Source organism: Phoca vitulina, unplaced genomic scaffold, assembly GCF_004348235.1.
Source record: "Phoca vitulina isolate PV1807 unplaced genomic scaffold, GSC_HSeal_1.0 scaffold22, whole genome shotgun sequence".
In the NCBI taxonomy this organism is placed as follows: domain Eukaryota; kingdom Metazoa; phylum Chordata; class Mammalia; order Carnivora; family Phocidae; genus Phoca; species Phoca vitulina.
Window position 1 is genome coordinate 36,771,167 of NW_022589725.1, and position 12,499 is coordinate 36,783,665.

Sequence of the window (12,499 nt, forward strand, 5' to 3'; positions counted from 1 at the left end):
AAGTCAGAGACTATGTAGTGAGCATGTACTGTGTATTTCCATTCTACAAAGATCAGAAACAGGCAAGGCAAATCTATGGTGTTAGTGTCAGGACAGTAGTGGCCTTAGTGAGAGAGGACTGCAAGACAGGGGAGGGATTCCGGATGCTCGTCACCCAGGTGTGCTCAGTATGGGATAGTCACTTGAGTGTACACTTCTGCTATGTGCTCTGTTCTCTATGGATGCTTCAGTAAGTCACACAGAAAGAAGTCAACAGAAGGGCTTACATAGGTCAAAAGGTTACCAGTAAATGCTGGAAAAGCAGACTTGGGCTATAGAGCCAAGCATGCTTCTCAAATCTGGCACAGAATTTGAATGAGCAAACCTCTGTTGCCGCCACTGAGCATTAAATACAGCTGTTTGCCTGGGATACACATGTTATCATGACCTGACACTGGATTATTTGTGCATTTGTTTATTTTTGTGGGCAGGACCACCTTCAGCTAAATGAGGTTTATCTAGACCACTGAGAGGAGACAAGCCCAGACAGCAAAAAGCACAATGGCTGATTCAGATCCTTCCTTAAATTGGGGGCTAGTTTATTAGGTTCTCTACCTTGGGTGAACCTGTGTTTTGTTTTGTTTTTAACTTTTTTTTTTATTTGGCTGAGAGAGAGAGATAGCGAGAGAGAGCACAAGCAGGGAGGAAAGGGAGAAGCCGACTCCCCGCCAACAGGGAGCCTGAAGTGGGACTCGATCCCAGGACTCCAGGATAATGACCTGAGCTGAAGGCAGACACCTAACTGACTGAGCCACCCAGGCGCCCCTGAACCTGTGTTTTGACATAGATTTTCCTGGCCCTCTGAGGTCCCAAAGACCACATCAATTTCACAGTTTCTCAGCACTAATGGGGTTTGTGTGCTGGGCTGAACCTCTCTCAGTGTGTGACTTACAGATTTTTAGGCTGGTAATTCTTCACTGACTTATTTGCTCTTTACCATTTTCAAGATCTTTGATTTTATGATTTTGTTCAGCTTTTTTAGTAGCCCTCCCTGGAAGGTTGGCCTGTGTTTGCTAACCTGCCACTACCAGAATGTCTGAAGCCTGTTCATACTTTTTTAGGACTGCATAAATTTCATCAGATGGATCTATCAGAATTTATTTAACCAATCTCATATTTAAAAGGCTGTTTCCAATCTTTTGCTATTTGAATCAATACTAGAATGAATATCTTGCATAGATTTCATTTCATATGAAGATAGACATTATATTTCTTTGATGATCACATCCTAGCTTCTGCATATTGCAGAGCACATACTAAGTGCTCAAAAATACTTGTTGAAAGGACGCCTGAGTGGCTCAGTCAGTTGAGTGTCTGCTTTCGGCTCAGGTCATGATCCCAGGGTCCTGGAACCGAGCCCCGCATGGGGCTCCCTGCTTGGCGGGGAGCCTGCTTCTCCCTCTGCCTGCCACTCCCCCTGCTAGTGCTCTCTCTCTCTGACAAATAAATAAATGAAATCTCTTTAAAAAAATACTTGTTGAATACATGGAAGCAAAAGGAAATGACAATTTTGCTTGATTTAATCTCTGATTTCTTTTGTGTCTTTGGTAATACTTATCAGCTGACTTTCTTCCAACCATCAAACAGTAGTGGGATCTGATGACCAAGTGTGTTGACATTTTATCTGATACTATTCTTTTTTCTTAAAAGATTTTACTTATTTGAGAGTGACAGAGACAGAGATAGTGAAAGAGAGCATGAGTGGGGGAAGGGGCAGGAGAAGAGGGAGAGGGAGAAGCAGACCCCTGCTGAGCAGGGAGCCTGCCGTGGGGCTCAATCCCAGGGCCCTGGGGTCATGACCTGAGCCAAAGGCAGAGGCTTAACCAATTGAGCCACCCAGGCGCCCCTATCTGATACTATTCTGACTGTGCTTGTGTTTCTGTGTTTTCTCCCTTTGTAGCTCAAGAAAGGGGGAAGAACAAACCCATAATACTCAGGTGCTTCACCAAAAAGGACATACCATCATCTCTGTAAAATCTCAGACTCACTCATCACAAATAGAGGCTAGACCCTTTGACAATCATTTTCAACTTTAAAATTATTTTTAGTAACACTATGTTAAGAATTATTTTTTCAAGTATATGCACCCCTATGTTTATTGAAGCATTATTTACAATAGCAAAGATACAGAAGCAGCCCAAGTGCCTGTCAATAGATGAATGGATAAGGAAGATGTGGTATATGTATACAAAGGAATACTGCTTGGTCATAAGAAAGGATGAGATCTTGTCATCTGTGATAACATGGATGGACACAGAGGGTATTATGCTAAAATAAGTCACAGAAAGACAAATGCCATAGGATTTCACTCATGGTCATCTAAAAAATAGAATCTAAAAAATAAATGAATAAACAAATAAAAAGCAAAAACAGCCCCAAAATACAGAGGACAAATTGATTGCTGGTTGCCAAAGAGGAGGTAGTAGGGGGATGGACAAAATGTTGAAGGGGAGTGGGAGATATAGGCTTCCAGTTATGGAATGAATAAGTCATGAGGATAAAAGGCACAGCATAGAGAATATAATCAACGATATTGTAGTAAAGTATGGTGACAGATGGCAGTTACACCTGTGGTGAGCACAGCATAACATATACACTTGTCTAACCATCATGTTGTATACCTAAAACTACTGTTAACATTGTATGTCAACTATATTTCAATTTAAGAAATAATTATTTTTTGAGAGTAAAATTCTCTTTCTGACCAAATTTAAAATACTAAAGCTAAGATCCTTGCCACTGATAAAGAAACAAGAGAACATACATAAAATGCACATGGAAATTTCCCACACTCCACAGGAATCTTAGGCCACATTAATTTCTGGCTTGAAACCAGACCTTGATAATGTTTCTTTAACAGGAAATAGGAATTAAAAATGAGCATGCCCTCAACACATTAAAACATTACCTTGGTAATTCAAATTAATATTGTTTATAATATTGTTCTTCATTTTTTAACTGGATTGAAGTATCAATGACTAACATTTACATGATGTCATATATGTTAGTTACTACAAGGAAACGATGTGTGATATTTGAACTGAAAATCCAATCAATTCTCCTGGATAAAGGATTTCTCTTGATTTTCTCTGAAGACTCCTGAAATCTCCACCATTTGGTTTCTGTTGTAGAAAATGGTAACAACTATTTGGATATTTCTGGCTTGACACCAGGTTCCCCTAAAACATCTACAGAATGTTTCACCTATATGCTGGCTGTGTGAGCAATGCCCTGTCTATGGGATGAAGCAGAGGAGCAGTACAAACTCTGAAAGCAGAAATAATCCACCACGATCCCCATCACAGAGGAGGTAGTGTAAAGTATGGGGTGGAGGGAGACAAAAGCAGGCCCCTAGAGGCATCAGCTGCTGCGGGCACTGCTCTTGAAATGTTACAGAGAGGGAAAGAGGGACAACTTCAGGTCAGACTCAAGAGCACTAATAGAAGCAGAGCTATTTCTTAATTTACCCAATACCTGACTTGTTTTTTGGAAACAGAAATCATGGCTGTTAAGAGAATGGAGTTGGGATAGACAGAAAGATGGATGAACATGTGCAGAGCTTTGCCACAAGCCACTGTTAATCAGAAAAGGTCAGGCTCCTGTCATTGCTTATGAGTGTCTGTCTCTCCTTCTAACATACCTCCCCATGAAAGTGTGGAGAAACTTCCAGCCTCCCAGAAGGATTACAACTCAGAGGAACTGCTTTTTGGGATACATGTGATGTGGGGGAGGCCAGAAATCTCAAACCCAAGTTGATTTTTCTCTTTACTGAAGTTCCAATACTAACCTTTTTTTCTATCATAATTTGATGTTTCTTTTTTTTTAAAGATTTTGTTTATTTATTTGAGAGACAGAGAGAGAGAGCACAAGCTGGGGGGAGAGGCAGACTCCTGCTGAGCAGGGAGCCCAAGGAGGGCTCGATCCCAGGACCCTGGGATCATGACCTGAGCCAAAGGCAGATGCTCAACCAACTGAGCCACTCAGGTGCTCCAATTTGATGTTTCTAAAAGTTATACCACGGTTGCTGGAGGGGAGGGGGGTGGGGGGATGGGGTGGCTGGGTGATGGACATTGGGGAGGGTATGTGTTGTGGTGAGCTCTGTGTATTGTGTAAGACCAATGAATCACAGATCTGTACCCCTGAAACAAATAATACATTATATGTTAATAAAAAATAAATACATAAATGTTATACCACTTCTGCACATACAAAACATAAAGTGGGGCAAGGCTCGGGAATGATATGATTTGTTCAATCAGCAGAACCTGCCATCTGAATGTGAACCCAAAAGTTATTCTTTTGGTTTTGAATTTTCTCAACTGTCAAAAATAATTAAGAAAACCAGATCATCTGTTTATACTGAATAACCAGAGTGTTGATTTTCACAAATGTGCTTTTTGCTCCTCTGGGTCCCAAATACAATTCTAGGTGATATCAAGAGGGGCGAGAACATTATCGGGGCACCTGGGTGGCTCAGTGAGTTGGCTGTCCAACTCTTGATTTCAGCTCAGGTCATGATCTCAGGGTCCCTGTGCTGGGAGTCTATGCTTGGCATGCGGTCTGTCTGTCCCTCTCCCTCTGCTCTTCCCCTCAAATCGTGCTCTCTTTTCCTCAAATAAAAAACTAATTCTTAAAAAAAAAAAGAGGCGCTAGAACATTATTAAAAATACCCCTGATTTGGGGCTCCTGGGTGCTACAGTGAGTTAAGTGGCCAACTCTTGGTTTCAGCTCAGATCCTGATCTCAGGGGCATGAAATCAAACCCTGCATCAGCTCTGTGCTGAGCACAGAGTCTGCTTGACTCTCTTTCCCTCTCCCTCTGCCCCTCCCCTCTCAAATAAATAAATAAATCTTTCAAAAAAAAAAATAATACACCTGGGGTGCCTGGGTGGCTCAGTCAGTTAAGTGTCTGCCTTCGGCTCAGGTCACAATCCCAGGGTCCTGGGATGGAGTCCTGCATTGGGCTCCCTGCTCAGTGAGGAGTCTGCTTCTCTCCCTCTCCCTGTGTGTGCTCTCTTTCTCTCTCTAGCTCTCACTCTCTCTCAAATAAATAAATAAAATCTTAAAAAATATATTTTAAAAAATACACCTGATTCTTAAGTCCATAAAAAAAACCACACAAAAAACCAAGAGGCAGGCATAGAATAAAAAGAAACAGAGAATGGGTGTGGTCGGATTAATTGAGGCAGAGCTCTGTAAGAGGGACTAACAGTATCCTACTGATAGGCATTGGGAACACAGGGCAGTTGGTGCTTTGGGAAGTAACAAGAGGTACATTTCATCAGGACTTTCTCCCTGTGTCAGCAGTGAGGGTTTTCTTCTTGTTTTTCTTCATTTCTTTTTGTCCAAAAGCCAATTCAGGAAAATCTTCAGGCTGGATTTTTTTTCTCATTTGAAATAAAAATAGTTTTATTGATTTCTGTGGGGGGGAGGAAAAAAAGCTCTTCCTTCAAAGTTAAGATGACCAGCACTGTTTTTATCATACAAGTTAACATCTAGACACATTTAAGAAGTAGGGACAAGGTGGGAGGTGCTTTTCAGTGTTTCTGTCAGGAAAGCAAGTTGTGGTCTAGGATGACCTTCAATTTCCTAGTGAAAAGGAGCAGAGATAGAGTACTTTCTATCTGGCCTAGATAAAATCAGAGGACATCTCTGAACATAGGTATCCTTTGTTCCTGCAACAGTGGTGTGCAGTTGCTTTGTCCAGCTGCTAGAATGAATTTAAAGCTATGTAATTTTACTAGACAATCTGCCTTCAAGATACTTGGAAGTTGCCTGTCTCTCAGTGTGTCAGCTGCCCACAGACCCTTGTGTTTTTGTGAACCACCTACCACCCACCCAAACCAACCCTCCACCCCACCCCCAACAAATCTCTCAAACATCTTTCTGGAAAAAACAAACCAAACCAAACTTCTGGAAGTTACTATGCTTTCAAAAAAAGAGTAATCTGAAGGAAACTCTTGCTTCAATATAGGAGGTCCCCAGAAGGAAAAGCAGTGTTCCAGTTCCTAGTAACTCTCCTCTGGCATGTGTCCTTAGTCCGCTAATATTTCTCAAATGCCTGCATCTAACTACAGAACTCTGTGCTTTTCTTTATAAGAATGAAGTCAAATACCCACCCTGGCAAAGTGGTCATTTCCAAGAAGTGTTTGCAGAAGGATGGGCAGCTGCTTTTCCAACTGAAGCTTGAGGCAGAGCTGGGTCAGTCCCTCCCGGTCCAGAAAGCCTGTCCCTGTGGTGTCACAGCTGCTGTAGACTTCCCTGAGCTGTGAAACATAGTGGTTCTCTTCTTCTTCTTCCATCCCATAGCAAGCTGGACATGTCAGGGGAAAAAAAGAAAAACAAGAGTACACTTTCATTGCCACACCTCACATGTTCTTCCACCGCTCTGATGACCCCTGGCAAGGTGGCCCAGGCACCGGGCAGGGGCTGGGCACGTGGGAAAAGGCATCCAGGGCACTCTCAGGTTTATGTGGGACCTTTGTACGAGAGGCCAGAAGCAAGTGATCAGGGAGCCAGTCCTTGTTCACAAAAGCCAGAATTTCTTTGTTCTGTAAGAAAAATATCTATTATAGGGGCGCCTGAGTGGCTCAGTCGGTTAAGTGTTCAACTCTTGATTTCAACTCAGGTCATGATCTCAGGGTCCTGGGATAGAGCCCCATGGTAGGCTCCCTGCTCGGTGGAGAATCTGCCTGTCCTCTGCCCTTCCACCTGCCCGCTTTCTCTCTCTTTTTTAAATAAATAAATAAATCTCTTTTAAAAAATAAAAAAATTATCTATTATAGAACAATCAGAAAAAAGAGATAAATATATAATAGAGAACTAAAATCATCCAAAATTTCACCACCTAAAAAAATCATTATGAGTATTTTGGCAAATATACATTCTAATTTTTCTCTATACATATACAAGTATGGTATTTTTTCCCTTATTAGTATTTAGTTCCAAATACTATTTTACCAAATAAAAGTACTTATAATAAAAAATGGAAACTCCAATAAAATATACAGAGGATGCTGATTAATCACAAAAGAAGAAAAATATATGGCTAATAGCCATCTAAAAATGTCCAAATGAAAATAAATATACTATTTGTCACGGTCAAATTATCTAGAATAAAAACACCCCAAAGCTAGCTGAGGCTATCATAAGAAGGGGGCTCTCACATGTCTTCCAGACATTCTAGACTTGTCACATTTACCAAGAAATTTTTAAGTAATTGTATTATCTGACCTACTTATTTTACGTACACCAAATTCCTTACAGAAATTCCTATGCTGGATGCCTGGGTGACTCAGCTGGTTAAGCGACTGCCTTCGGCTCAGGTCATGATCCTGGAGTCCTGGGATGGAGTCCCACATCGGGCTCCCTGCTCAGCAGGGAGTCCGCTTCTCCCTCTGACCCTACCCCCTCTTGGGCTCTCTCTCTCACTCTCTCTCTCTCTCTCAAATAAATAAATAAAATCTTTAAAAAAACAAAAAGAAATTCCTATGCTTCAGGAAACAGAGCTACAAAGACATAAAAGAAAATTAAATGTCCAATGAAAGAAAAGAGCTTGCTAGTTACAGCATAATTATATGGCAGAAGATTCAACAGGCTTAAAAAAACACATTTTTGAAGAAGTGCAGTTGATAAAATATCAAGCCGGGATAAAATCTTTATAATAATAATAGCTAGTATACATACTAGTCAGTTCACATTATAATAATTCACTTATGCCTAGAACAGTTCTATCAAGAGACTTTTGCAATTATGTGGGAGAAATTAAGAAAGGAAGAAGAAAGAAAGGACAAGACGACAGAAAGAAAGGAAGGAAGGAAGGAAGGGGGGAGGGACGGAGGGAAGGAAGGAAGGAAGGAAGAAAGGAAGGAAGGAAGGAGCAAAAAACTACATCAAAATGGTAAGAAATGATTTTGTGGTATTACACATTTCCATTTTCTATATTTTTATATTTCTGAAAAATTTTTATAGAAAGTGAAACACTTCATAACTAGAAAAATGTTGCTAAATCATGAAAAAACACTGAAATCCTAAAGGTATGAGGATGAACCATATGAAATTGTCAATACTAGACCATTCTGACCAATAACAATGGCGATTTCATGTGGGTCAGCACAGATCAAGGACAATTCTGAAAAGAGGAAATATGATAAGTAAACAAACATGGAAAACAGATCAAGCTCATTAATAATCAAATAATTAATTCGTAAGCATGAAACAGTAAAGCAACATCTCTTACTAATAAGAGACAGCAGAGTAAATGCCAATTAAAGATGTAATTCTTCGAGAGAGAGAGAGAGGGAGAGAGCGAGCGCGCACATGGTGGGGGGGACGCAGAGGGAGAGGGAGAGAGAGAATCCTGAGCAGGCTCCACACCCAGTGCGGAGCCTGATGGGGGCTTGATCTCACGACCCTGAGATCATGACCTGAGCCGAAATCAACAGTCAGACCCTTAACCCGTTGAGCCACCCAGGTGCCCCAAAGATATAAGTTTTAATGTTGACAGTATTGGACCACCATCACCCACATGGGTAGGGAGGTCTGCATCAGCACAAAAACTGTATGAGGGATTGGAATCTGTTCACATCAACCCCCCAACCCCAGAGTATCATCTTACTCAGGAAAACAACAGAATCGATGACAGTAAAAAAACTGACTGAATAGAATCTTCATTGTGATGTTTCACAGTGGTCTTATAAGGTGAACTGCCTCCCCTGAGCTCCTGATCAGGTGTAAACACTGCCAGCATCCACTCTGAGGATGAGTATATAAGCTCATGGCCTCAGGTTGGATGTAGGAGTAAAAGGATAACAAGCCTGCCCTATCCACTCATCAAATTATGCGTGCACTTCGGCAGGAGTGTGGGGAAGTGGAGAAAGGGCAAGGAGAGGTGGAGCTGGAAACCTGCCCCCACCCCAGACTGCTTTGAGATGATGACAGAGACAACATCGAGAAACACAGATACACATGTAAAAACATCAAGGATAAATCAGAAAATGAAATAACCTTCCTAACCCAACCTCTGTCAAGCTTCTCATCCAAGGTGAGTCCCCAACCCGAGCTGGGAGCCGCATCCTTTTGTAGACAACAGCCAGCTGTGGTGAGCTGCACTCAAGTACTGGTATTTGCCAATGCTAATTTCTGATAAGCCACAAGTAAACGGACAGGAGAACATAACAGTAAGAAAGACAAGTGGCAAAATTCAGTATGTGAAAGAGGTAGAGGAACCGGGATGAGGAGGGTGAGGAGTGACTAGGGGACCCCGAATGCACAACCTACCACACCCACACATCCCTGATGCTGATGCTCCCCCACCCCAAGTTCTCCCTGTTGCCCTGCTTATGAACAATGCCCCCCTCCCCCACCACCTCTGCAAATCATGAACAAATCCTCCATTTCTTCTATTTTACCTTTAGTTGTAACCAATTCAAGCAATTAAAAGTATATAAAGTAAAACAAAAACAAAAACAAAAAAATCAAAGCAAAACAAAAGCCTAACCCCACTCCCAGAGGTAAACACTGCTTGGAGTGTAGGTTTGAAATTATTCCCAAGTCTATAAGGTGGACAGATGCACCAACGTGTGTACATACATAACACACAGATATGCATGTTTTTACATAAGCGTAACACCATACATATTATTTTACAACTTTTAAAAAATACACCACATCTGAGAGATCATTCCATGCCTTCTTCATTTAAAAAAATGACTATATGCTCTTGCGCTCTTGTGTGCAGAGATGTAACACAGCTTACCTAAGGATTGTTTTAGAGACACGGGGTATCTCCAGGGTTTTCTCTTATAAAACCTTCCTCAGCAAACACCCCATGAGGCCTCTTCGTGAGTCCTGAAGGGGCTAAACCCAGCCATGCTCTGTGAAGCATGCCCTGGGTGGTGCAGGAGTGTCCCTGGAGAAGGCAGGCTTGGCTGTTTTCCCAAGGGCAGAGCAAGAAGAGAAGAAATGTCTTCCTCTCCCAGCCATAGGCAAGTCTTGAATCCACACCACTCTGGGTGGCCGGGCTCTCCCTCCACCACAGGAATTTAAGTTCCTGTTGAGCTGCAGCTTTCCCTTTCTACACAGAAGAAGGAAGAAAGCCTCAAACTGGGGCCAGAGGCGCCCTGGCTGCCCATGGAGGTGTAGGCTGTGTGTGGAGGGTCCAGTGGTGGCGAGTCCCCTGGTGAGATGGGGGTCCACTGCCCACCACATCTCAAAGCGTTGCTGAAACAAGGAGCGGCACAAAGAAAAAAATAAGAGAGGCAACAAGACTTAAAAAGAAGGGCGGCAGCTCCCTCCTCATCACCCACAGGAGCTGTGTTTGCAGCTCATCTTCAATGTCTCCAGGCCCCACCAAGTCTGGGGCCATCTCTGGAGGCCCAGGCTGCTTCTACCTCATTTACTCTCGGAGCACAGATGCACATTTTTGAGGCTGGGTGGGGATTTCCACAGAACAGGAGGAACTTCTATATGACTAAAAAGACCACAGAATTAGTGGGCCAGTAGGGCCCTGGTTTGGGGGAGAGCGGCATGAACTCTTTGAACAGCCCCTGTTCCCAAGGCATCTCATACAGCATCCCCCCCAGGCCCCCATCTTTGTCGGCTCACAGCAGAACACCCAGTGTACTCACAATGAGTCTATGGGGTAAGACTGCAAAGAAAACCTGCCCTCGGTAAAACACTAACAGATTCAGGTTCTGAAAACAGGGACCAACCCCTCATAGAAGGCTGAATGCCAGAAGCACATTTCAGGTAAAGAGAACAACCAGCCACCTCTGTCTACAGCGAGGCAGGTGCAGAGCGCCCAGCAGGCTTTAGGGTCTCCCCCACATGCCAGGTTATGAAACAGTCTCTAGAGAACCTTTCTGAGAGGTCACAGGTCTTCTGAGGGGAAACACATCAATAATAGTTACGGTCAGTGAGTGCAAACCAGGGCCTTAGGGGGTCAGAGGAAAATCAAGAAAATGTAAATGGGAAACAGGCCCAATCCGTAGGCCACCAGGTTGCCATCCAGCAACCCAAGACCAGGAGGGAGTCACTGGCACAGTCCTCCCAAGCTCTACACCCCACCTGCCCTCTGGGCCACAAGACAGACAGGCACTCAAGAAGGCTCCAGCAGCGCCTCCTCATTCCCAGAGCCGACCTCAGCACAGGTCTGTTGTGCACCCTACCAAATCTCAAATGCCAGAATTGTTTTGGGTTTGCACTTTTATGCTAAACATTCTATAATGAGCCCATTTAAGCAAGAGCAATACATAATGTTGCAATTTAGCTATTTCAAAGGGGAGGTCACCAGCATATGGGTCCACTTAATCTCAGGGCTGCCACATCCTAGACTCCTCCAGTACAGGTCAGATCTAGGCTGGGGTATGCAAAGTAGGGGAAGAGTAGGGAGCACACTCTAGAGCATTCACCCAAGTGATGGGGACATTCCCCAGGAGGCCAAGTAAACTTAAGATTCTTCCCAATACCTGGACTATCACAGAGGAGATATCAGGAAAATCAAGGCCCAGCAAACCCTCATCACACTGGACTTGCCAAACCTGTGGCCTTCCTGTCTGATCTCCTGCCCCAGGATTCCAGATTTGGGCAGAACTCAGGTGTGGGGGCTGAAGGGTAAAGGGCTCCAGAGGGGCCCTCCCAGGAGCAATGACAAGCCAGCCCCCCTGTTGAGAGAACTTACTGGTCTGTCTGTATGCCTCCATGAAAGGATTGACACAGGGGAGGGGCCCATACATTCAAGCCAATGTCAACTAGGTTACACTTCATTCTACTCAATACACAGTTGAGTTCCCGGCCATTCAGAAACACTCCTTTCCTCTCCTTCTCTCATCCCTGTGAATCTGAGCCACTGTCCCAAGAGAGCAGGTGCTTCATCTACCAGCCAGACAGGTACCAGCAAATGATGTGATTCAGGCACAGCAGCTCTACAAGTAGGGCAAAAAAGATCTTTCAGTCACAATCTGCTAAGATATTTCCTAACCCCCACCCAGGATAATGTTCAGCCCTGTTTTCAAAACAAAGGGAAAAAGGAGGCACTGCCTCTATTCATGCACACCCGATGGAATCTGCCCTCCTCCCATCCCAGGATGTGGGAGGGGTCTTCCTGTAGCTTCTGCAATACCACATAACAAACCTCAGTGGTGAACCAGTAGGCAACCCTGGCCAGGAAGGCTTGGAAGAACTGCAAAGCCACCTTCACCTGGAAAGCATGGCCCGGGCACAGGTCTAGCCTACTAGTGCAGAGTCATGCAGAGTCCCATGGCTTCCTCTGCATTCAGGAGTCTCAGGAAAGGGCTTAAGTGACAAGACCACAGAATTACAGGAGTAGTGGAGAAACCTTAATGGGGGCCTCAAAATTCTGATGTTCACACACACCCCTCATTTGCTGGAATCTGGAGGTAGTGATTTGGGAGGTGGTGCTTGCAGGAGGGGAGACCCAAGACATGCACAAGACCTGTCCC

At 43.7% G+C, this 12,499-nt stretch overlaps 1 protein-coding gene across 1 annotated transcript in view; it reads right to left on the reverse strand.

Annotated features, from left to right (window-relative positions):
* NINL (ninein like) overlaps window positions 1-12,499 on the reverse strand; it is a 173,115-nt gene that overhangs the window by 78,544 nt on the left and 82,072 nt on the right. Inside the window, exon 2 of the mRNA XM_032419757.1 lies at window positions 6,158-6,351. Within this exon, the coding sequence (XP_032275648.1) occupies window positions 6,158-6,351 (194 nt within the window). The remainder of the gene's footprint in view (window positions 1-6,157; window positions 6,352-12,499) is intronic.